Below are 24,362 nucleotides of genomic sequence, written 5' to 3'. Positions count from 1 at the left end.
GCATTACTAGGGATGAAATGAATTATTCCAACCCGTTCATGACAGGGACTGCAGTTGGAGGACAGCAAGAAGATAATGTAGGTGAGCTGAATGAGAGACCTGGAAGTGTGAATCCCTTTTTCTGTGAAGAGGAGCCATTTGAAATGAGGCAAGGAGGGACACAAACTTCACATGTGTCCCAGTTTTCCAGCACAAACCCCTTCGCTGACCAAAAGTACTGTTTCCATGACTGTGATATACAGAATAAAGCACCATGTCACCATGCATATAACCACAAAATGCAGCATGCAGCTACGCCTTCAACTGCTGCCTACGCAAACCCTTTCCCTTCTTCCCATATGGGGAGGTACTGCCAGAGTACACCAGTTGCATGTAACCCCCCATGCCCCACAGGCCCAGGGCCGCAGGCTCCGTACTGTAACATACCACTGGACTTTGACTGTGAACCTTCACCAGAGCAAAAGCCCAGTCAGACTGTGCAGCTAAAGAGCCTTTCACCCAAATCTGTGCGGCCAAAATCATGTACACATCAGTCTCGGCATGCACATCACCAGGTTTCATCAGAAAGTGAGGATGATTGCGATCAGAGAGAACGAGTTCCAACCTTACGTCCCGGTCAATATGATGGCACCACCCCATGGAAAGAGTTCCTGCACCGGTTTGAAAGTTGTGCTAAAGCGAATTACTGGTCAGAAAAGACTAAAGCCATCCAGCTAAAGTTTTGTCTGGTGGGTGCAGCAGGAGTGGTAGTACACAGAAATCCCCGCTCATCACAGTGGGATTACTGCCGCTTGGTGGAGGAAATGGAGACTGCATATGGCCCTTCTTCAGAGAATGCAGCTGCAGTGGCTGTCGAGCTGAGACGGCGCATCCGCAAACTGGGTGAGGCTCTTCATGTCTTGAGGGATGACATCTATGAGAAAGTGTCCGTAGCCTACAACAACAGGACTGAGACTGAGCAGGACTCCATTGGTGTTGAAGTCTTCATTAATGCTGTAGGAGATACAGAAATGGTACAGAAACTGTTAGAGGAACAGCCCCAAACACTAGCCCATAAAAACACGAACTGGGAGGAGATTCGTTGTCACAATTGTTCAGGGTGGGGTCACATGAGGAGAAATTGCCCCTCACCAAAGAACGCTAACAAAGCCCAAGCTTCAACAAGTTCCCCCAAAACCCAGAGCCCTGCTGTGCTTCACCTAAAAGCACCAAGTCAAGAAATGAGCATCCACATGAGAGTGCATAACCTGGATGTGTGTGCTGTGCTGGACAGTGCGGCTCAGAAAAGTGTGCTACCACTGTTCTATTACAATGCCTTCCACCCTGCCGAGCGGCCTCCACTCCAGCCGTCAATCACAAAGACTCTGCTTGGTATCGGGCCTGGTGATGTGCCTGTGCTCAGTGAGGCTTACATCCCTGTACAGATCAACCGCCATGAAGTGAGTGTGCACTTTCTAGTGGCTGATGTAGCCACTGACGATGCTCTGCTGGGCCACCCATTCTTGGTTCAAGCCAAAGCACATCTGGACTATGAAAATCAGAAGATAGTACTCTTTGGTGAGACAATACCTTATTTTCAAGGGGAAAAAGGTACAAGGTCAAATGCAGTAAGAGTGTCACGAACTGTGGTGCTAGAACCTGGACAAGAGTATCTGGTTCGAGGCCACCCTTGCAAAGGGGAACGAGTTAGAGGGGAAGTAATGCTGGGCCCCACCAAAGGCTTTGTTGAAAAACATAAACTGCTAGTTGCCCATGTCTTGGTGGATGCTCAACCCTCCAAAGCAGTGCCCTTCCATTGTTTTAACCCTGGCAATACCGCGGTTGCGGTAAAGAAAGGGGCCATTGTGGGGTTTCTCCACCCTGTCAAAGCTGTACAGCCCACAGAAGTCACAGATCAGGTTGAGCAAGCTGACAGCTGCACTATTGCTGTTCCCTCACACCTACAAGAGCTCCATGCCCAGAGCTCCACTGAACTTAAACCAGAAGAGCAGCTCCAGCTAGCCCAGCTCCTACGCACTTATGCGAGCGTGTTCTCCACTGGCCCCAGTGACTTTGGCTGCATCGGCCTGGTGCAGCATGACATTGTAACCCGACCTGGCACTCCAGTTAAGCAGCCACCACGTCGGAAGGCAGCTGAAAAACAACAAAGTGCAGACAAGCAAATTCAGGACGGATTAGAGGCGGGAGTGGCCCGCCGCAGCCATAGCAGTTGGGCTTCCCCAATAGTGATGGTGCATAAAAAGGATGGGACGTACCGTCTCTGCATAGACTATAGAGCCCTAAATGACGCCACCATCAAGGATGCATATCCGCTGCCCCGCATCCAAGACACACTCGACACCCTCTCTCCCGCCAAATGGTTCAGCACACTGGACCTCGCTTCCAGCTACTGGCAGGTCGAGTTGACCCCCAGGGCACGTAAGGCAGCCACCTTCTGCACCAGGAAAGGACTTTTTGAGTGGAATGTCATGCCGTTTGGACTGTGCAATGCACCAGCAACATTCCAGCGGCTGATGGACCGTGTCCTGACTGGTATGCAGTGGGAGACCTGCCTGGTGTACTTGGATGACATAATTGTGCTGGGCAGGAATGTGGCAGAGATGTTGCAGCGTTTAGGCCAGGTTTTTGACCGTCTTCGCCAGGCCAACCTCAAGTTAAAACCTGCCAAATGTTGTCTCTTCCGCCGGCAGGTGACCTACTTGGGCCACATCGTTTCAGAGGATGGTGTAGCCACTGACCCCAGCAAGATCCAGAAGGTGAAAGAGTGGCCGACACCTCGATCAACCCAGGAGGTACGTCAGTTTGTAGGCCTTGCCTCATACTATCGGCGTTTTGTGAAAGACTTTGCTGCTGTGGCTGAACCCCTCCATGCCCTTAATAAGAAATATGCCTGGTTTCAGTGGAGTGCAGAATGCCAGGCAGCATTTGATGAACTCAAACACCGGCTGACCACAGCCCCTGTCCTGGGCTATCCACTTGGCCAAGGTGACATGATACTGGACACTGATGCGAGCGATGTGGGCATCATTAGCATATGGGAGTCGCAAGTTGTCAAAAACTGAGCGGAATTACTGCACCACACGGCGTGAGCTGCTGGCCGTGGTGGAGTTCACAAGACATTTTCGGCAGTATCTCCTGGGGCGGCCCTCCATCGTACGTACAGACCACAGCAGTCTTCGGTGGCTCACAAGGCTGAAAGAACCTGAGGGACAGCTTGCCAGGTGGTTGGAAAGGCTTGCCGAATATGACTTGGAAATTGTCCATCGCCCCGGCCGGTCACACACAAATGCTGATAGCCTCTCTAGGAGACCATGCCGCCAGTATTGTCCATGTAGGCTTCCAGACCCTTCCCTTTACTCGGAGAATGTCAGTCATCAAGCTGTGCAGTGCGACTTGGACTCTGACATCAACCAGGTGATGTTGAGCCCAGTGGGGGTAGAGGGACCCACAGCTCCCACAGTAGCAAATCCAGTGGGGGTACACAAGGAAATCCCAGCTGATGTGCATGGTTCTGGGTTTCATGAAAGAATCTGTAGGTCTGAGGCGAATAACTCTGAGCTGTTCAGTGGTTGGTCTGCAGAGGAGCTGCAGCAGGCTCAGAAGGCTGATCCAGATATTGCACCTATCAGGGCATGGATGGAGGCCAGTGAAGAACAGCCACCCTGGCTAACAGTCTCAGCGCACAGCCCAGCCACAAAGACATATTGGAGCCAGTGGAAGCGGCTCTACATCAGAGATGGAATACTGGTCAGGCGTTTCTACTGCCTAGATGATACCCAGTTCTACCCACAGGTTGTACTCCCTCAGGCCCTTCAATCAGATGTCATGAGACAGATGCATGAGGGGCAGGTGGGGGGACACTTTGGGGTGGAAAGGACTGTAGCTCGCCTGCAGACCCGATACTACTGGTACAGAATGAGAGAGGACGTTACCCTCTGGTGCAGTACCTGTATCAGCTGTGCAGCCAAAGCCAGGCCCCGGAAGACACCGCAGGCACCTATGGGCACTGTCAGAGTTGGAGCCCCCATGGAACGCATTGCCTTGGACATCATGGGACCATTGAATGAGACAGAGCGTAAACACTCATTTGTGCTTGTGATTCAGGACTATTTCACAAAGTTTGTGGAAGCTTTTCCCCTGCCTGACCAGCAGGCTGTGACTGTGGCCAGAGTGTTGGCCTCAGAGTGGGTGTGCCGTTATGGAGTGCCACAGACACTGCACAGTGACCAAGGCCGAAATTTCAAATCAGAGGTGTTCCAGGAAATGTGCAAATTGTTCGGCATTGAGAAGACATGCACCACACCCTTTCGACCTCAGTCTGATGGCCAAGTTGAGAGATTTAATGCCACCTTGCAAAAGATACTAGCCACTACGGCTGAGCGCTGCCATTGGGACTGGGACCTCATGATCCCCTATGCTGTAATGGCCTACAGAGCAACAAAGCACAGCGCAACTGGTTTCACTCCCAACTTCATGATGTTTGGCCGGGAAGTGAGCGAACCGGTGGCTCTGGTGGCTGGCCTGCCCCCAAGCACTGATACAGCCCCCTCAGTCCCCGAATTTGTCCAACAGACCCGAGAGCGCCTGGAACTAGCTCATCAAATTGCCAGGGAAGTCCTTGGTGAGTCGGTGCAACGTGCAAAGAAACAATATGACAAAAACTGCTGCCGCACACAGTACCAGATTGGCGACGCTGTGTGGTATCTAATCAAGGGCACCCGGAAAGTCAGGAACAGGGTTAAGAAATTCCTGCCATCCTATGAGAGCCCTTACTTCATCTTGGGGCATTTGGACGATCTGGTGTATCACATCCAGAAAGGCCCGAAGACCAAAGTGAAGGTAGCTCACCACGATCAATTGAAGCCGTACCGCTGCCGTGACCTACTGGACAACACTGGGCACCTGTGGAGGTGTCACCCCCGACGTTGAGCGAGGATCCTGCAGACTATACCCTTGGTTTGACTCAACTGTTCGACAGCATCAACACCGCAGCTGGGAAGGCCCCCGACTGCAACTCTTCAGATCCAGCCATGGCCACCACACCTATTCCCTCCACCCTGCCTCCGGACTCAGCTGCTCCCCTTGACTTGCAGGACAGTGGGGGCGGGGTGGTGGAATGTCAGCAGGGCCATAACTGTTGGAGGCCGATTCGCCAGCGAAGGTTGCCGGTCCGGTTTGGTGAGTGGGTTAACTGAATTCATCATTCATAAACAGGGTTTTCTTAAAAAAAATTAAAAAAAAAGTGCACAGGTTGTAAGCACTTGAAAAAAAAAGAGTTCCGAGAATGGAGTGTTTTGACTTTTGCACTGATATTGCATTTGCTGTTATTTTGCTGTTCAGGTAAGGGTTGAGTGTTACAAATGTCCCGCCCTGAAATGGTCGGCTAACTGCTAACAAAGAGCCCCAGATGGAAGGGTTTTAGCCACGCGACGGGTGATACTAATCTCGTTTATACTTCCAGGTTCGTGCTCTGCCATGATGTGCTTGTATGTGTACTTTCATGGAGTGGAAATATGTAAATTGCCGTCCATAGTGGGGGTAGTGTTATGAGAGCAGCTAATACTGAGGAGTCTTCCCCTTTAAGAGAGAGAGCTCTGCATGCTGTGATGACGTCAGTGTGTGCGTGTGTGGCGGGCTGAGCGGGAGGAGACGAGTGCGGAACGTAGCAGGTTAGCAGGGAGAGAGAAAAATATCCCAAAAAAAAAAGAGAAAAGTGTGACTTTGCGGAAGAAGTGTTCGGTTAATAACTGCCGTAATAAAAATGAGGCTTAGAAGGGTAAAGTGTGTCCGTCCGTCTGTTCACTGGCTGCCGTGCAGTCGATTGGGTTGTTGAACCTGAAGCTACAGTAGTTCAGCCCTGGAGGACAAATGAATGTTTTCCCCTACGCTCCTGAACCACGGTCCAAGGGCTGAGTAGGACAGTTCAACACTTAGTTTTACTCTTAATGTATCCAAAAACAAAACACAAATGTGTAAGGGGGATGTCTTTATGCATGAAAATATGGCATAACTGCTGCAAATATATATGTAGTTTTGCAGATATAGCTACTGATTCACAGTGCCCCGGTTTCCCCTATATTTAACGTGTTTAACATGTGGAAAAGAATAAAAAGAAACACACGAAAATGTTGAAATTGTGTATGTGTGTGTTGTGGGAGGTGGGAGGGGGCAGCTATTCATTTGTTCTCTGAGGGGGGCCTCACTCTCCCACACTTTAATACACACTCAGATTAATCCAGGGGTTTTCATTCTCCAAATGACACTGTACCACTGTGTTAAAATGTTTGACAGGCATTCATCCAAACTGGAACTGCGTCTGGTGTTTCTTCAGCCCCTCCCAGCAGTTAACAGGATTAACCTTAGGAGGGTCAGCTGTGTGTCACAAAATTCTTTAGGCTGTATTTACACTCCCCCAAAAAAGTGTTGATGCAGGTGTTATTACAGGTGATGAGATGAAATCGGCATAGGGCCAGTTTAAACAACACTTCCATGTCTAGCTTGATTAAAAACAGTTTGAACATAGTTTATGTTCCATTCAGCTGGAGCTGATTCCTTGAAGCTACAGATTTTTTTTTTTTCCCCTGATATTAAGCATTTTGCATCTTTGCACAACCTGGTGTTCAACTTTTAAATATTCTCCTGCTTCTGTGGTTGTACTATACACTAATACAAGTAGGTTTTATGTCCAAATACAAAAAGATACACAGGCATGCCCACACGCAATGTCTGTTCAGTTCAGTCATCGTCTACTGAAGGTGATTTTAGTTTGTACAGATGAAAAAAAAAAATCCATGAATGCAAAAATGTGTTAAAGCAAAGACTAGTTGTGCTGCCTTGTGTCAGTCACCGCCACTTGTTGGCTTTGGCTGAGGGAAGAGGTGCTGTTAGTGAACACAGCTGTTCCCCATCACCATGAACACTGCCCCTTTCTAATCAAAGCAGCCCTGCCAGTAAACCATCACATCACGCCCTATTTGCCCAATTTTCTAATCTGAGAAAGCATGGATGGGACTTTTTCTCTTCCTGTGGCTCAACCCACAGCCCAAAACCCCTCACTTCAAAAGAACACTACTCAAACCATCGCCCCACTGTATAAAAGTGTTTTTATGCCCCGTGTTTGCTTAATAGTTTTTAAATCTGTTATCTTTGCAACACTTCACATCACATCACGGCTGCTTTTAGGGCACAGGCTGCTCAACTCTCCACTCATATGTGCTTAATTTAATATACTTTTCTGCTGAAAATAAAATAAAAGAATTACTGCTGAAATACCATTTAAAATGTGTTATAAAATGTAATGTATCTGCAAGACGCTGAGCCATGAGGTGGAGGAACACTGGAGGCAGATTTCTACAGCTGGTGCTGAATTTTATGAAACTAGATAATAGCACACACCCGTGGGAATGAGAAGAGTGGAGCAGATAAGTATCCTTTTGGCCAGAATTGTTCACTTGGTAATACACGCATCAGATTTGGCATAAACATTCTTCATAAATCAGTGTCTGAGAGAAAAAAAAAGTGTGGGCCGCTTGTAAATCCAATATGGTGGTCAGGTATGAGTCAGTGAAGAATTACACAGGGGTCAAAATTTAAAAATGCTCCAATCATATTGACAGCTATACCACATTATGTGTCTGACTGAATGTTAAGGAGTTATGGGGTAAAAATAACAAAAATGGTGACAAAGGTCAGTTTCAGTTTGTACAGGGGTCAAAAGTTAAAGTTGCTCCAAATTTGGTAAAAAAAAAAAAAAAAATGCAAATTATTAGTTGCATTAACGGGGCTTTTAAAAGGTATAGTTTGGACCATGTATCATGCTTAGTTATCGTGTTACAGGGTAACATATATCACATGTCATAGAATCCAATGGATGTTGACATTGTTTGACCTTTACTTTGGAGACCAAGCATTCAACACAGTCAAAACTATTCCATTTATTAATCCTATTAGCTCAACTAATCATTTGCATCACTTTTTACCATAATTGGAGCAACTTTAACTTTTGACCCCTGTACAAACTGAAACTGACCTTTGTCACCATTTTTGCTGTTTTTACCCCATAACTCCTGATCATTCAGTCATAGATGGTCCAAACTATACATTTTTGGAATCGTTATGATCAGACAAATAATGTAGCTTTGCTTTCAATTTGATTGGGCATTTTTAATTTTGACCCCTGTGTAATTCTTCAGTTGACCCCTACCTGGCCGCCTATTGAAAATTCAAGTGGCTAGTCGGTTTTTTCAAAAGAGTAATGTCTAAGGAGTACTTGTGCTTACTTTCCCACTAAACATTAGACGTCTTATGGATGTTCTACGGACCCTACAAACTCAATATAGCCACGATCTGCATGTCAATAAGATGTCTAATGTTTAGTGGGTTGGTACTTGTATCACCATTTCCAGGATTGTTTCAGTTATCTACTGCACTAAAACTGCTTCATTATTAAATTCAAGTGTACACAAGCACTCCCAAAATAAAATCTCTCCTCATGCAAAATGATCCAGCAGGATAGTTTAACCTCACTTTTTATTAATTCTTTTCTATGCATTCGGCCACCAGATGTCACTATCGCAAGATGTTTCAAACATTCCAAAAAAAAAATCTTTTTCTCAGTCAGTAATGTCATTTTTATTTGATTTCTCAAACATTTTATTTTTGGCATCACTATCCCTTTACAACTATCCATCCATCCACCGTCATCTAGTTTCAAGCCCATCAATTCTAGCATGGGGTGGGGGGAGCAGAGGGAAGGTACAACCTGGACAAATCATTCCAAAATGGAAAGTGGGGTAAGGGGTTGGGCAGTCCAATATTTAGACCTGGATTTGATTCCCAGGCAAACAGTCCTTGTACAAGACACTTCATAGTTTTGCCTATTTGTCTCCTTTACTTCTAACAGAAGTATTTTTTTCCTTTTCGTGTTTATGCACCAATGACACCAGATCAAATTCCTTGTACGTGAGAACTTGGCAATAAATTAGATTCTTATTCTGATTCATGCACATTATCGGATTAGTGTCCCATTCAGGGGGAGTTGTTAGCTCTTGACCACTTCACGCTATGGAATCCGGGGGCACGTATTTGCACCAATGGGCCCCAGGGTCTATTGGACTCACTTGTTCCTCAAAACCTCAAATGTTTGTGAAGTTTTGTCTAATTGTTCTTAGTGTCTTGCATCAAGCTTTGCCAGTAAAGTGCTTTGGTGTATAGCTAACAACCAGTTGCTGATTTTGATTGATGATTTCTTAATGATTTTTGATTTTCAGTACTTACCAACTTCAGTTTAGAACAGCAATATGGATATAGTCTAGCTGGTTTACAATTTAAAAAATTAAAAACAACATCAAAGCATGATGACACCACACCCATATTGCAAACTATCAGCCATACAGAAAAAAAAACATTATGTGGGTTTTTAAACAGTGAGATTAACAACAATAAACACATAAGATAAGATAAGATAAGATAAGACTTTATTCATCCCACAACTGGGAAATTCGCTTAATATAATCAAAAAGACGTAACGTATTTTCTGAAGTATGTCGCAATTGTTTTTGCTTTTTGTTTTTTTACTAATTTGGGAGGTCCTGCAACTTATACTCCAGTGTGACTTATGTATCTAAAAATCACGCATTTTTTACTGATAATAATAATTATAATGACTATTTATATATGACTTTCCCAAGAATCAATCCACTAAACAGAATAAACTCCATTAATAAAATAATAAATGCTACTGATGAAAAGAACTCCACAAGAATGCCTGAAACTCCAAATTAAAGTGCTGATAATACAAACAAAAAGATGTGACTTATACCCTGGTGCGACCTATACTGTATATGGGTTTTTCTTCTTCAAGAGGCACTTATTAACAGGTGCAACTTATACTCCAGTGTGACTTACACTACAGAAAATAATTTAAATTCAATTTAATTCAATTAATTTAGTTTATATACCACCAAATCAACAAAGCTGCCTCAAGGAGTTTCATGCAAGTAAGGTCTAACCTTACCAACCCCTAAACCAAACACACAAGCAACAGTGGTAAGGGAAAAACTCCCTCTGATTATAATCAGGAAGAAACTCAAGCAGACCAGACTCAAAGGGGTGACCCACTGCTTTGGCCATTCTAACAGTTACAAGATTTTGCAAAATTTTACAAAACACAACACACCAAAAGAAGATGCATGTTGTGTGGGCCGCTGAAGAGGAGGTACTGCTGGCCCACTACCAAAGGGCGCTCCGCCTGAAGTGCGGGCTTCAGGCACGAGAGGACGCTGCCGCCTCACAGGAACAGCCGGGAGTGACAGCTGTCACTCATCAACTACAACAGCTGTCACCAATCACCAGGTCATCACCCACACTACAAAAGCCGGACGATATCTCCACCTCGTCGCTGAGATATCGTCTACCTACGAGGTAAAACTCTCAGCCGTTATTGTGCCGAATGCACGTAATCTTTTTTTGAGACTTTTGTAGACTTACCTGGTGATTACTCTCAGTCGGAGCTGGGGTTTGCAGATTGTGGAGGAGTCGACGCTCTTCACTCCTCACACCAAACCTGATAAGTAGTTATTCAGGCTCTGCACGTACTGTGTACTTGTTTCGACGGTGGAGGTGTCTTTCCCACCTTAACAGAAACCATTGTTCCAGCTGACTGTTTACTGGGTGTGTTTCCACACACTCATTATATCTGTTCCTCTGCTTCCTGCCAGCAGTACCAGATCCGACAGTCGGAGACGGTGACCTGGGGACTCAGGACTTGGCGGCTCCAGTATCCTTCGGGTTCGGTGGCAGTGGAAATCGTGTGGGATCCGGTTCTTCTCGGGACGGACGTCTCCTATCCTCGAGCCTGCCCACACGTCACCTTGCACATTTTGATTGTAACCCAAATTCTGTTTGTCTGTATTCTCGTTGTGCACATTTCACAACAGTAAAGTGTTGTATTTTGGCTCATCTATTGTCCGTTCATTTACGCCCCTGTTGTGGGTCCGTGTCATTACACTTTCCCAACAATGCATTTGATGAGAAGTCCATGCAAGCGTCCAGTTCACAGGTAGGGGTCATCCAGAAGTGCTTAAGCCATTCAGTGAGCCTTTTCCCGCAACAGAGTCTGTTTCATGTTCCATGTCATATGTCCCTTTCAGAAGCTATCCAGTCATCAAAACCAGCCCATGATGTCGTGACGTCATCCGCACCTCAGACAGAGAGAAAAAAAGTAGAATCAGTCAGCCAGAAAAATTACACCTACGGTATAATTTATCAACATTAAGGAACAGGAAAGCAGAGAAAATACTAAGGTGATCTCCAAAATATGGTAAATAAGTGGAATAGAAATAACACAAAGAAGGAAAAAATATGAACTTTTTTCCATAAAACTAGCCATTTTCTTACATACAGTATTAGCATGGCGCCTTGCAATTTAATCTTGACTTCTAACCTTGATCATTGACCCCAACCAAAATCAAATCCCTTTTTCCCCACCCATGGGCTTTTTGTACCTGCCAAATTTGCTCAAAATTGAATGAGGCATTCTTAAGATATCTTGCTAACATACATGCATACATAGAGACAAGGCGATCACAAACACATACACCTCTGGCAGCGTTGTTAATTACAGTCAACATAAATGTTTCACTCACTATAATAAATCAAATCAAATCAAATCAATTTTATTTATATAGCGCCAAATCACAACAAACAGTTGTCCCATTAATAAACACTCTCAAGATGTGTTCTGACTTCAGCGACCACACAGGCTTACCAGGTGGGTCATTGCAAGTAAGGTGTGCAGTCATGTGTTGGCAGCACTGACTGGAAAGTGTTTGACTTGGCTGTACAGAGCCACAGCATCACCTGGACCGCACGGCCAGGCATAGCACCTCATTACAACCCTCCCTTAAAAGGCATCGGGATGAACAGCTTCCACAAACTCATTAAACAATCGCTTGGCATCCAACTAATGAAATGATCAGCATTAATCCTTTCAAACAATAACAGAAAAGTGCTGTGCTTGCATATTTTTTATTGCTTTCACTACAAGGTAACACTAACAAGTTGTGAATCGTGAAAACTCTCCAGTAATAACAAATCTCACCAGCTGCAGTTGCTGTTAACGACAAGCAGAGTGAGCGTAGATGTGAACAGCTAAACGTGCAGAATGTAAAGTAGGGTTATTTCCTGTAAAACAGAGTGCTATTTACGAGGGTGACCTGTACAAACAGTCACTTTGCTTTAATGGGTAACCAAAGGCAAGAGAAATGCTGTACTTTTTCTGTCCCTGATGGACGTGATGGTCCTTTGGCTTTATGGATCACAGCGTTGCTGTCTCATGTTTGTCTGAAAACATCACCACACTTTTCACAAATACAAACAAATGGTGATTTTTTTTTTTTTTTTAAACAGAATCAAAAGCTGAGAAAATATCCCATTTCCCATTTTGCAAATCATTATTCCACCATCAAACCTTGGTAGACTGTGTATATGTTGGCCTTGTGATTAAATGGCGAAATCATGTTTAGTGAGATCTGCTGAACATTTAAGACACATTTAGAACACGCACTGCTTTACTTTCCTGGTTTTGTCCCATGAATGGAGCTCTTTCAGACATTTTCTCCTGCTGACCCTCTGCTTACCCAAAACTCTCCTCTTCATTCACCCAACACCTCAGCACCAGCTCATACATTCAGCCAACAGAAAAACATTCAGAACTTCAAGAGATGTCCTATATTAGCAGAATTCTGCCACAGATAGATGAACCAATAACCTCAGTCCACTCTCAGGGGTTTGGCTTGATCAACACATCCAAAGCTTACTGGAAATAAGTGGCTCCTCTACTCTAAACATTGTGTTTATATCTCAAAAAGCACTCAGAAAGTGCATACCTCCAACAAGACTGAACAATGTTTTTTGCTTTGAGATTACCCAAACTGTTGTTCTCATTGAAGCTTGTCAAAAGATGAGGTGATATGAGATGAGGTCTTTACTGAGCTCTACTTCATGGACGATGATCTTTGGAGAATCAGGAGTTACTCTAATTGGAGCAACTTGAGAAACAGCGAGGGATCAGAGTGTCTGGGTCTGCGACTATCCTGGATCAAGAGATCCAGGTTTTTAATGGCTTCCTGAAGTTGGCCATCAGATGTGTATCTGCATGCAGCAAAAATGCTGAACTTGGAAAGAGATTCAGTGACATTGATGTCTCTGGATCCTTGTTGAGCTCGAGAGACACATGGGAATGAGAGAGTCATGTGATCACTGAATAGAGGTGTTTGGTGATGTTGTTAGCTTTGCAGGAAGATCTAATTATTCATTTAATTATCTAATTATTGCTTCCTTTCTTCCTTCCCCCCCACACACACGCAGCAGTGGCGCAATGTGGTGTCACACGTTCCAGGTGCTCGCACCATGTTCATGCGCACACGCGAGCGTGCACAAAACTGTCACTGCGGTATTGTTCACGCCTGTCCAACCGTGTGTCCCTCCCGACAGCAGGTGGAATGTTTCGCGGTTGCCCATTTAATTTTTGTTTGCGGTTTTTCTGCCAGGTCCCGCTTCTTTCGCCCAACTTCATGTTATGTGTGAAGGGGCAATCACTGTATGGTTGTGAGCTTTAGATGCTAACCAGTGACGTAAGGTGATGACTAAATGTCTTTGATTCTCGATCTCTTCAGTGGATTATTGAGTATTGCTGCAATGACTTTGTGTCAAACAGTTACTTACTGAGACTCAGATGAGAATTATCACATACAAGCTCTGACATTTTGGACATGTGCGTTTCTCTGTGCATGATCCAGCACACAGGTACCTCAGTTTTGAGGATCGTAGTTGCTGGAGAGGTCAGAAGACGTGTGCATTTCACCTGGCTGTGGCAGATGGACGGTTGTTTTTGAGAGGTGAGGATAGACCAGCAATCTTGTATAAAGTACCTCAAAGTGATACTTGAGTGAAAGTACAAGTATCTTAGCATAAAATTACTTTGGTAAAAGTTAAAGTCTCCTTTAAAAACATTACTTGAGTAAAAGTCTTAAACAATGTTGTAATGTAACTAATTAGAATTACTTCATTACTGTACTTAAGTAGAAATTTGACGTATCTGTATTTTACTTCATTATTTACATTGCTGCCGATTTTTACTTTTACTCCACTACATTTCCTCAGTAAAATGTTTTACTCGCATAAACATCGTTACTCGTTACTACAATATAAAAGTAGAAGAAATTTGATTGGGCAATGCCTGTTTGTTGCAGAGGTGAAAGTATCAGCCGGAGCGCAGCAGATACAGTCCTCTTCAGCCGGAGCGCAGCGCCTTTCACCCCTGCAGCAAATGTCATGTTTGACATAAAACACATTTAAAAGACAAAAATAACATTAAAAAAAATATATATATGACTGATTGAATCTGTGCCCTCGCTGAGGAAGAGGAAGGCTGTGGAGGTTGAAAACCATCTGCGCTTTGGACACCAAACACGCACACACGCTGATGCACACACACATACATGGGAGCAGGGTTGGGCAGGATTACTTTGAAATGTAATCCAAAAGTAATCAGATTAGAAGTAATCCAAATGTATGTACATACATACATGTAATCCACATGTATTCTTTCAAAGTAATCCTACCCAACCTTGCACGGGAGTGCAGCACACAGTCAGAGCTAACACACATATTTTATATGAGAAATTTACTTTTGATACTTAAGTGCAGTAAATGTCAGATACTTTAAAATTCTACTTAAGTACAGTAATGAAGTATTTCTACTTCCTTACATTACAACACTGTTTAAGACCTTTACTCAAGTAATGTTTTTTGAGGAACTTTATACAAGACTGGTCTTAAAGTATCTGACATTTACTATAGAGTACTTAAGTATCAAAAGTAAATTTGTCATATAAAATGTACTTTAAATAAAAGTAAAATCCAAAATTGAGTGGAGAGTGAAACAGCGACACAAAAAGAAAGCCAGTGTAGCGTCTGGAGAAACCAGGAGGGGGCCTCAGCCCTTATAAAATTCTGGATTCACCTCTGACAGAGGAGTTGGTGTTGGTGAGGGGATGAGAGAGCAACAGGCTGTAAATAAAGTTGCCGTTCTTTTTCTGAAGACAGTCTTTCTTAGAAGACTCACACACACTTTTCTGTTAAGCACAACAGCCAGGCTCTTGTGAAACAGGCACAGTCATTTCTAGTTACACAGTTGTGCCAAATTTAAGGAAAATTTAAAAAAAAACAACTTTTCAAGTGTCACCACCACCAACCACTGCAAAGCAACCAAACACAGCGCTCTTCATGCTCTTAAATCCAAAACACGGCGCTGCTTTTAAGCAGTGCTTCTCTGTGAAAATTTCAAATAAAATAAAATGAAACAGACACACCAGCCAGTTTTGTTGTTAGTGAAGTTTTCCTCTTGAGTGTGTTAACTCCAACCGTGCACTGGCCTCCGGCAGGAGCCAATCCATGTGTATGTGTGTGTGCATTAGCCTGTACACATTTGGAGTCCAAAGCGCATATGGTTTTCACCCTCCACAGTCTTTTCCTTAGCAGGGGTGCAGATTCAACCTGTCATCTTTTATTTTATTTTTTTGTTGTTGTTGTTGTTGTTGTTGGCGCTGTGCTGCGGCTGTAGAGGACTGTATCTCTTCCCAGTGTACAGCTGCCCTCCGGCTTACTTTCACCTCTGCAAACAGGCTTTGCCCAATCAAATTTCTTCTACTTTTATACTGTAGCAACGAGTAACAAAGATGGTTAAGAGAAATGTATTGGAGTAAAAGTGAAAGTCACCAGAAATGTAAATAATGAAGTAAAGTACAGATGCGTCAAAATTCTACTTAAGTACAGTAACAAAGTATTTTTACTTTGTTCTAGTTGCCATCCAGGACACAAGGCTGTTCCATAGTGTGGTGGATGCAGTGACATGCAGTGCCAGTGCATGCTCCAAGACTTGACATTTCCGGAGACATGCTGTATTGAAATCTGTGCAAAAGTCCCCTTGCACATCGTCTATTATGGAATAATGTATACTATCCATCACACATTTCATATTGATCATACTAGTGAAGGACTTTGCTGCCTGGTGTCACACAAACCATCTACAGCTCAACACCTCAAAGGCAAAGGAGCTTGTCATTGACTTTGGGAAGTCCAGACCAAGTCCACGACTAGTTCTGATCAAGGGAGCTGAGGTGGAGGCTGTGGAAGTACTTCGGACTGTGGCTGGACAGCAAACTGGACTGGACAACCAACACCGACCACCTGTACAGGAAGGGACAGAGCAGGCTGTACTTTCTGAGGAGGCTACGGTCGTTTAACATCTGCAGGAAATGCCTGTGGATGTTCTACCAGTCCGTAGTAGCCAGCATCCTCTTTTACACCATGGTGTGCTGGGGGGGCAGCACACCCAAGAAGGACACATCCAGGGTGGACAAACTGATCAGGCGGGCTGGCTCTGTGGTTGGCATGAAGCTGAATTCTCTGATAACTGTGGCAGAGAAGAGAACACTGGACAAACTGCTGGACATTATGGATGATGCCAGTCACCCTCTGCACACTGTCATCAGCAACCAGAGGAGCCTCTTATATTTATATTTATATTTGTGTATTAATATTTATATTTGCAACTTGTTTTTTACTTTCACTTTTGATAATGTGCTTCTGTGTACCTACTATGTTGAGTTATGCAGCTCTACGCAGCTTAGCGCTGAGTTTTTGCTCCCCAAGGGAGCAGTAAGGGGAACAAATTAAACATGTTAAATTTTTCTGTGTAGAGCACTGTATGATTAAAGCACGCCTTTTAAGCAAGTCTGTGCTTCTGCATGTAAGTGTGCTCTACACTGAGCTACTGCATGCAAATCTACACAGCGGTACACTGTAGAAACTGAGTCGGTGGCTCCGAACGTTACGTGGTAGAAACAGAAGCCGGTTTGTGAGCACTGCCTTGGAGGGAGAGGCTTGCAGCAGCACGATTGCCCTTGTTGTTTTGGTGCTGCTGAGGGCCGACACGGTGATCAGAGCAAACTGCCCTTGGTTTGTGCAAACCAGGCAGCAGTTTACAGAAGTGTGACTGCAAGTGTGAAAAGGTTTCAGATTCACATGTGAACAGGTTTTATCCATGCAGCACGCAGTGTGTGTGATCCAATGTGTGCGAGTCTGTGATAAATGATCCACACAGCCCGGCGTGTGTGCATGAGCCGGCAGGGATCCATCCATTAAAATGCACATCAGAAAACATAGTTACATTCTTTCAATTCATAAAATGGATTTCTTTAAAATCCAGAGAATACAAACAGCAGTTCTCAAAAAAGAGCAGACAGAGAGACAGCACTCTCTTTCTCTCTCTCTCTCTCTCTCTCTCTCTCTCTCTCTCTCTCTCCCCCCCCCGCTCTTTCTCAATACGCAGGTTAAACGCCGAGTATGCTTGCAATTCAGGCGTACTGTAAACGCAACAAAATGCTACTCTACGTTTGCACCGGTGTGAAAGGGGCTTTACCCTGTATGCTGCTATATAATACTGCTGGAACCTCAGTTTCCCTGAAGGAGTCTTCCCAAGGGATTATTAAAGTTCTTTCTAATCTCATCTCTTCTTGATCAGTGAATTAGTTTTAGAGAAATGTGTGAAAATATCAAAAATGTCACATCTCATTGAGTTTAAGTTTTTATTTTGAATACCCAGAATTCACAACCAAACCCCAACCAGAAGAGGGTCTTCCTGCTGATATTAACACTTGTATTTAATAAATACCCTGAGAGTGAGGATGACGTGGATAGTTGACTAGTTAAGTGTCAAACCAGGCTACAATGAGCAGCAAGCAGATGACACTGAATCCTTTTAAGAAATACCCTTCAAAGTACCCGGCACAGAGCGCGGTGTAATACCCTTGTAGTTGTTGCAATCCTCATAATGACCTTTTCACTTCCAGAGAGAAACAACAAGGCTTTGATATGTTGCAAGGCCTTTCTCCTAGGCTGCTTCCAATGCCAGTTGGGCAGTATTAGACCCAAACAGAAATATGACATTGTCCACCTTTAAGAGTCACCAGATTCCTGTAATATGTTGTGGAATTGACTCTTGACTGCTGGTGAAGTAAGTGTTCAGTTTATTCATTTACAGTAAACCATGGTAAAACACTGTTATGCTGTCAGGCAGGGGAACATAAACAAATCTTATAATACCCTTATCAAAATAAAAGTCCCCTATTTCCATATAAAGGCAGTTGGTGACATAAGCCCTTTTTACCCATAAATTCTTACAAGTATAAATAATCATTTAACCAAATATCAAAAAATAGTAATCTGACAAATGTAAAGCAAATAATTATCTTAAAATAGCAAACATTTTATGTGGGTTATTTACAAAGACGGCCCTTCATTACTATGGCATAAAAGGCTGTCAACCAAAGAGGATGCCAAGAACCCAAAATGTACATAAAAAGCTAAATAAACGTTTACAGCTGATCTTTTTGGAAGGAATAGTTGCTGTGGGTTCTTTCTTTCTGGGGGTGGGGGTGTCACCTGTTTAAAACTCCGGAACACAAGGTGGCGGTAACTATGGCACAGCGCTGCGAATAAAAAAAAAAGGGGGGGTGGAAGTACTACAAATCCCATGGTGCAGCACGGTGGCACAAAATAAAGACTTCCGGAGTTCGAAGTTGAGCTTTTTAACATGTGTTTTGGTGATAGGAATTTTTCGTGCGTCGGTCTATTGTGAGGTCGCTTTCTAGTGTTATTTCCGTATGTTTTTTTAGAAAAACGTGTCCAATATGTTTGTGAAAGCATCGAAGCACGAGCTGATCCGTCTGATCTACCGACACCTGAAGGACTGTGGTTTCCACTCAGCAGCTCAGGAGCTCCGCAAGCAGAGTGCACAGGTCCATACGACCCACACATCCGCACAACTTCTCACAAGTGTGAATGGGAAGTCTCTGCTGTCACCGGATTCATTGCTTTTGCCTAAATTTAACCAGCTCAGTGTGTGCAATGGGCACTAACATTTTGCACCACGTGACAGCCCCAAACAGAAAAAGTTGGGATGATATGGGAAATGCACAAACGCAGTATTCCTTACATTTACGTTGACTTGTATTTCACTGCAGACATGTTTCCTTGTTGGAAACTGATTCGATCCAGTACCCGTATCCTCTTATTCCACAGCCATGCCTTTGTAATGTGTGCAGAATGTGGTTTTGCGTTGTCTTGTAGAAAAATGCATGGATGACCCTGGAAAAGATGTCTCGAAGGCAACATGTTGCTCTAAAATCTAAATGTACTTTTCTGCATTTTTGCGGCTATCGTAGTGTAAATTACCTTTGCCACACATGCTGACATAACCCCATACCATAAGAGACACTGGCTTTTGGATTTGTTAATGATAACAGTCTGGATGGTCACTTTTGTACAGCATTTCTTTAAAAAAAAAAAACAATTTGGAAAGCTGATCTGTCTGACCATAATACACACGTCCACTGTGATGGTCTACCCAGGGAAGTCAGACACCTATGAGCACAGAGAAGTCTGTACCACTTCTGGATAAGATTAACATAAGGCTTCTTTTTTTTCTTTTTTTTTGCCAGATAAAGTGGCATTTGTGAATGGAACTCCATATTGTACAAAGGTTTCTCAAAGTAATCCCTTGTCTATGTGGTTATATCAGCTATTGATGAATGATCATTCTTGATACAGTGCTGTCAGATGGATTGGAGATCATGGATGTTCAGCTTAGTCTTGCAACCTTTCCCTTTACTTAGCGAAATTCCTCCAGATATTTTTGAGCTGTTTAGTGATGTATTGCACTGTTGCTCTGATCGCTCCTCCATCTTTTATTACAAAATAATGCTGAATTTATTTGGAAATGATTGTTGCACATAACTTTGGATATCTGTTGCTGAGATAGATGATGAATGGAGTGCAGTTTTAAGCAGAAACGAGACGATAATCGGTGAATCGCTGGTGACGCTCCGAAATGACGCATGTGTAGTGAAGGAAGGGGAGCTGATTTTTAGGGGGGACTGTTTGGTCGGCGACACCGGTCCTCCTTCTTCTCCTCTTTCTTCTTCTTCCTCTCATCATTGAATAGGAAAATATATTTGATTTCGATTATATTTCTGTTTTCTTCTTATTTCGTTCTCTGTAGGAGCTGACAAACACATCAGTATCCTTAATGGAAATTTACAGTTCATGGTTAAAGTGAGTGTGATTGTTCATCCTTTCTGAAAATCAAGTACCTTTTTTGTTGTTGCCTTGATAGATATCTAAAATACTGTTTAAAAAATGCCTGACAGTGACTCAAGAAAGAATACTGACTCTGTGAAACATGGAACAAGTCCAGCTAAAGGTAGGTACTGTAAATACCTGTTCCACTCATGTTCACATCATTTGATATTCAAATGACTTCAGCTTTCTTTCTTTTAACCTGTGCCAAGGAGTGTTTGCCTCTTTTTTGTATATTGGTGGAATATCTCAAACAGAAGTGAACAGATGTCACTGAAATTTGGTAATAGATAATGCTCCAGAAAAAAGGTTATTCACATTTAGAGGAAATCCAGAAGATATTCTGGAACTAAGATCCAGAAGACTCTTTGACACTTAGCATCATTTAACTCAAAACCGTTGTGATGGGATGTTGATGAAATTTGGTGAGCAAATGAATACTGTCCCAGAAAATGAGGGATTTCATTTTGAATTTGACCCAAAACATATTTTCTGGAACATATGTGGCCTTGGCGATATGAACTCTCTGAGCGCTTTCTGCTGTAGTTTCTTAGATGTTTTCCTCACAGTTCAACATTGCTGGAAGCTATTTAAAAGATCTACAATACACACTGCTCCTCAAAATTGTCATGAATATTTATTTAGATGTTGAAGAGTTTTCTGTGCATCTGTTTTGTCTTTGTTTCTCCCAGAGTAATATCATTTCTTCGTATCTTTAAATTAATTGAAATTGATGTATTCATAGAGTTTTCATTCCTGTTTTTACCTAAAACCTGCAATCATCTGCCAGCTACAAAGATCAACACTCCAACATCAGCAGGTGCCAGTGGCTCCGACAGAGAGGATCTGAGTCAGAGTTTATTGCCACAGGTGATGTTGAGATTAAAGCCTTTTTGTTTTATTAAGTTTACAGTCATCACTGCTTTCAGTCAGACATGGTCTGATTTATCAAATTTCTTTCATTCTCATTGGTGTCTTCGTGCTGATTCTGTAGACTCCTTGCCTTACCAACAAAAAGTCAGGCCATTCATCCCCAGTGAAACCAGTGGCAGCAGCATCTCCATTTGAAAGGAAACTAGTGAGCACATTCACACACGTGCCTGTCGCACCAGATGAGTCCAGTGACAGCACTGACATATCGGGAAAGGATAAGAATGTTCCATCTGTGGTAAGTCAGATATCATTAGAGATGGCATTGTAGCAATAATTCTTCATTATTATATGGCTACAATGCTGCGCATGCTCTGATTGGCTGATTATCATACCGTTAACCATGTCAATCGGTCCAGATCGCGGATCAAATTCATTACAAACTAGAAAGCTAAAAACACAATTAGAAAAACCAAGTCCAACATGAACATACTCCATAAATCTAAACAGTATCAGAAAAAAACACAGATTGAAACCTGACCATCTGTTAGCAAGTTCTTCATGGAGGTGAAATCAAATCAATTTTATTTATATAGCGCCAAATCACAACAAACAGTTGCCCCAAGGCGCTTTATATTGTAAGGCAAAGCCATACAATAATTACGGAAAAAAAACCCCAACGTTCAAAACGACCCCCTGTGAGCAAGCACTTGGCGACAGTGGGAAGGAAAAACTCCCTTTTAACAGGAAGAAACCTCCAGCAGAACCAGGCTCAGGGAGGGGCAGTCTTCTGCTGGGACTGGTTGGGGCTGAGGGAGAGAACCAGGAAAAAGACATGCTGTGGAAGGGAGCAGAGATCAATCACTAATGATTAAATGCAGAGTGGTGCATACAGAGCAAAAAGAGAAAGAAACACTCAGTGCATCATGGGAACCCCCCAGCAGTCTAAGTCTATAGCAGCATAACTAAGGGATGGTTCAGGGTCACCTGATCCAGCCCTAACTATAAGCTTTAGCAAAAAGGAAAGTTTTAAGCCTAATCTTAAAAGTAGAGAGGGTGTCTGTCTCCCTGATCCAAATTGGGAGCTGGTTCCACAGGAGAGGAGCCTGAAAGCTGAAGGCTCTGCCTCCCATTCTACTCTTACAAACCCTAGGAACTACAAGTAAGCCTGCAGTCAACACTGCAGTCAAAACCATCAGCAGCTTTCATATTCGGGCGATACCGTAATTTTGCGTGCTTATATATATATATATATATATATATATATATATATATATATATATATATATATATATATATATATAATAGCCATATAATAAATTCATTATTAATGTCACTTGCTCAGTTAATGACCCTTTAGTATTTGCCCCAATATCCATCTTAATCAAATTTTGGATAGATGGCACATTGCTAATTTTATGACTGCAGACAAATGATATTAACTTAGCAGCCGTTGGGGAATACCTCTGTACTGATTGTATTCATCCTGAAACTTTGCTTGTTTTTCCTTGAAAACATTGTTAATCGTGTTTCTTTGCCTTTATCTGGTACTTATTAACTCAGAGGTAGTGATGATTCTGCAGACTGTGTCTCCTCAGGTCAAATCCCCAAGAATGAAACACAACAGTACATCAGCCACGTCACCAGCACAGATAACTGTTCCGTCTGATGGTACGTCAGGTGCAAGTTTATAGCAAGTTTGGAAACTGAATAAATACTAAAATGTTTTAGCATTTTCAGTGTCCCCAACAAAACCAAAGAAGAACAAAAGGCAGCACTCAGGAAAAGCAATGAAACAAAAACAAAAGGTGAGTTGTCTTTTATGTGGTTTTTGAGCCTCTGTTTTAACTCTAACCCTAACCATTGAAATTAAAGTTAGTTTTACTTAGAATTTGTTTTTTTTTTGGGGGGGGGGGGGTTGTCCCTTAAGGTGAAAAAGAAAAAGAGAGATAGTAAAACTGCAGATAAACATATCAAGGTCAAGAAACCAAAGACTCGAGAAAAGGGCAAGAAGCGGTCCTCTTTGCCAACGATGGCTGCTGGAGATGAAGATTCAGACTCGGACAGCAGTCTGGATGTGGACAAATGGAAGAAGCTGGTTCTGGATATGACAGGTGCGTTCGAAGGAGCGGGATGACGTAACGTTTTAGAAAGAAGATGTTGAAGCACATTTAAATGTTATCCAGTGTGTTATCTAATGCTTCAGATAAATTCGGTGTGATTGAATCAGATTTAGGTTTGTGGCTTTGTCTCCTGGGTAAAGCGGGGGACTTGTGATCAGAGGTTCAAATCGCAGTCCGACTGGAAAATCACGAAAGAACCTTGGGCAGGGTCCTTAATCCCCAAGTTACTTATGTTGTGCAGTTAAGCACCTCGGATGGCAGCACTCTGAACTCTGTGTGTCTGTGTGTGCACGTGCGTGTTTGTAAATGTGAATCATCACTGTAAAGTGCTTCAACCATCTGCTTTAGGTGGAAAAGCCCTGTAAAATGTGTGTGTGTGTATGTATGTCCTGGTAGTCAGGAGGATATGAATGTTTTCTTATTTTTGTTTCCAGTTTTTCATTAAAAAAAGAATGATACAAGAAATTAAAGCCAGCTGCTTGCTACAGAACGATGCAGTATGAATGCACATTTTGCCACAATCTTGCAGAAATGCAAGTCTTTACTGCAAGGTGGTGAGATTAACACACTGAAGTATTTCGAGCATGCTCAGAGCATCTGCTATGGGGCCAGTGCTGTATTTTCTATATTCCATCATGATCCATGTTTCTGTTGTTAAAACCCCAAATACTCGTAAGAGCAGCCGAAAGAATGTTTTAAAACACAAGAACAAAAATTAAGTAAAGCTGCGCTCCTTTAAGGGACCTGACTTCCAATACACAAGGTGTCCAAATTGTTGGAGTGACCATATAGAAGGCAAAATTTAAAAAACAAAAAACTAAATCTTATTGCATGCTCATGACATATAATTTGTTCCACAGTTTGATTAATCGTGCATTAAGTGATTGGGAAAAGTGAGGCATGTGGCTTTCTGTCTGAATAAACAAAATCTGATCTGTCAATCAATCAATCAATTTTATTTATATAGCGCCAAATCACAACAAACAGTTGCCCCAAGGCGCTTTATATTGTAAGGCAAGGCCATACAGTAATTACGTAAAAACCCCAACGGTCAAAACGACCCCCTGTGAGCAAGCACTTGGCGACAGTGGGAAGGAAAAACTCCCTTTTAACAGGAAGAAACCTCCAGCAGAACCAGGCTCAGGGAGGGGCAGTCTTCTGCTGGGA

At 43.0% G+C, this 24,362-nt stretch overlaps 1 protein-coding gene across 4 annotated transcripts in view; it reads left to right on the top strand.

The window, feature by feature from the left end:
* The first annotated feature begins 647 nt into the window (after positions 1-647).
* Positions 648-24,362, top strand: part of LOC117520243 (glutamic acid-rich protein-like) — a 29,753-nt gene continuing 6,038 nt past the window's right edge. The window contains exons 1-9 of one of the 4 annotated variants that reach the window (XM_034181555.1): positions 648-658; positions 18,705-18,863; positions 20,126-20,178; positions 20,274-20,326; positions 20,948-21,072; positions 21,197-21,370; positions 22,656-22,743; positions 22,813-22,880; positions 23,003-23,186. In XM_034181555.1, the coding sequence (XP_034037446.1) occupies positions 18,756-18,863; positions 20,126-20,178; positions 20,274-20,326; positions 20,948-21,072; positions 21,197-21,370; positions 22,656-22,743; positions 22,813-22,880; positions 23,003-23,186 (853 nt within the window). In that variant the 5' untranslated portion in view covers positions 648-658; positions 18,705-18,755. Of the gene's footprint in view, positions 659-18,622; positions 18,864-20,125; positions 20,179-20,273; positions 20,327-20,947; positions 21,073-21,196; positions 21,371-22,655; positions 22,744-22,812; positions 22,881-23,002; positions 23,187-24,362 lie in introns of those variants that run through there. The other 3 variants (XM_034181557.1, XM_034181556.1, XM_034181558.1) reach the window with 3 other exon arrangements.

The sequence above is a fragment of the Thalassophryne amazonica genome, chromosome 11 (genome assembly GCF_902500255.1).
Source record: "Thalassophryne amazonica chromosome 11, fThaAma1.1, whole genome shotgun sequence".
In the NCBI taxonomy this organism is placed as follows: Eukaryota; Metazoa; Chordata; class Actinopteri; order Batrachoidiformes; family Batrachoididae; genus Thalassophryne; species Thalassophryne amazonica.
Note: the sequence above shows the minus strand (reverse complement) of the source record. Positions and strands in the feature narration are given on the sequence as shown.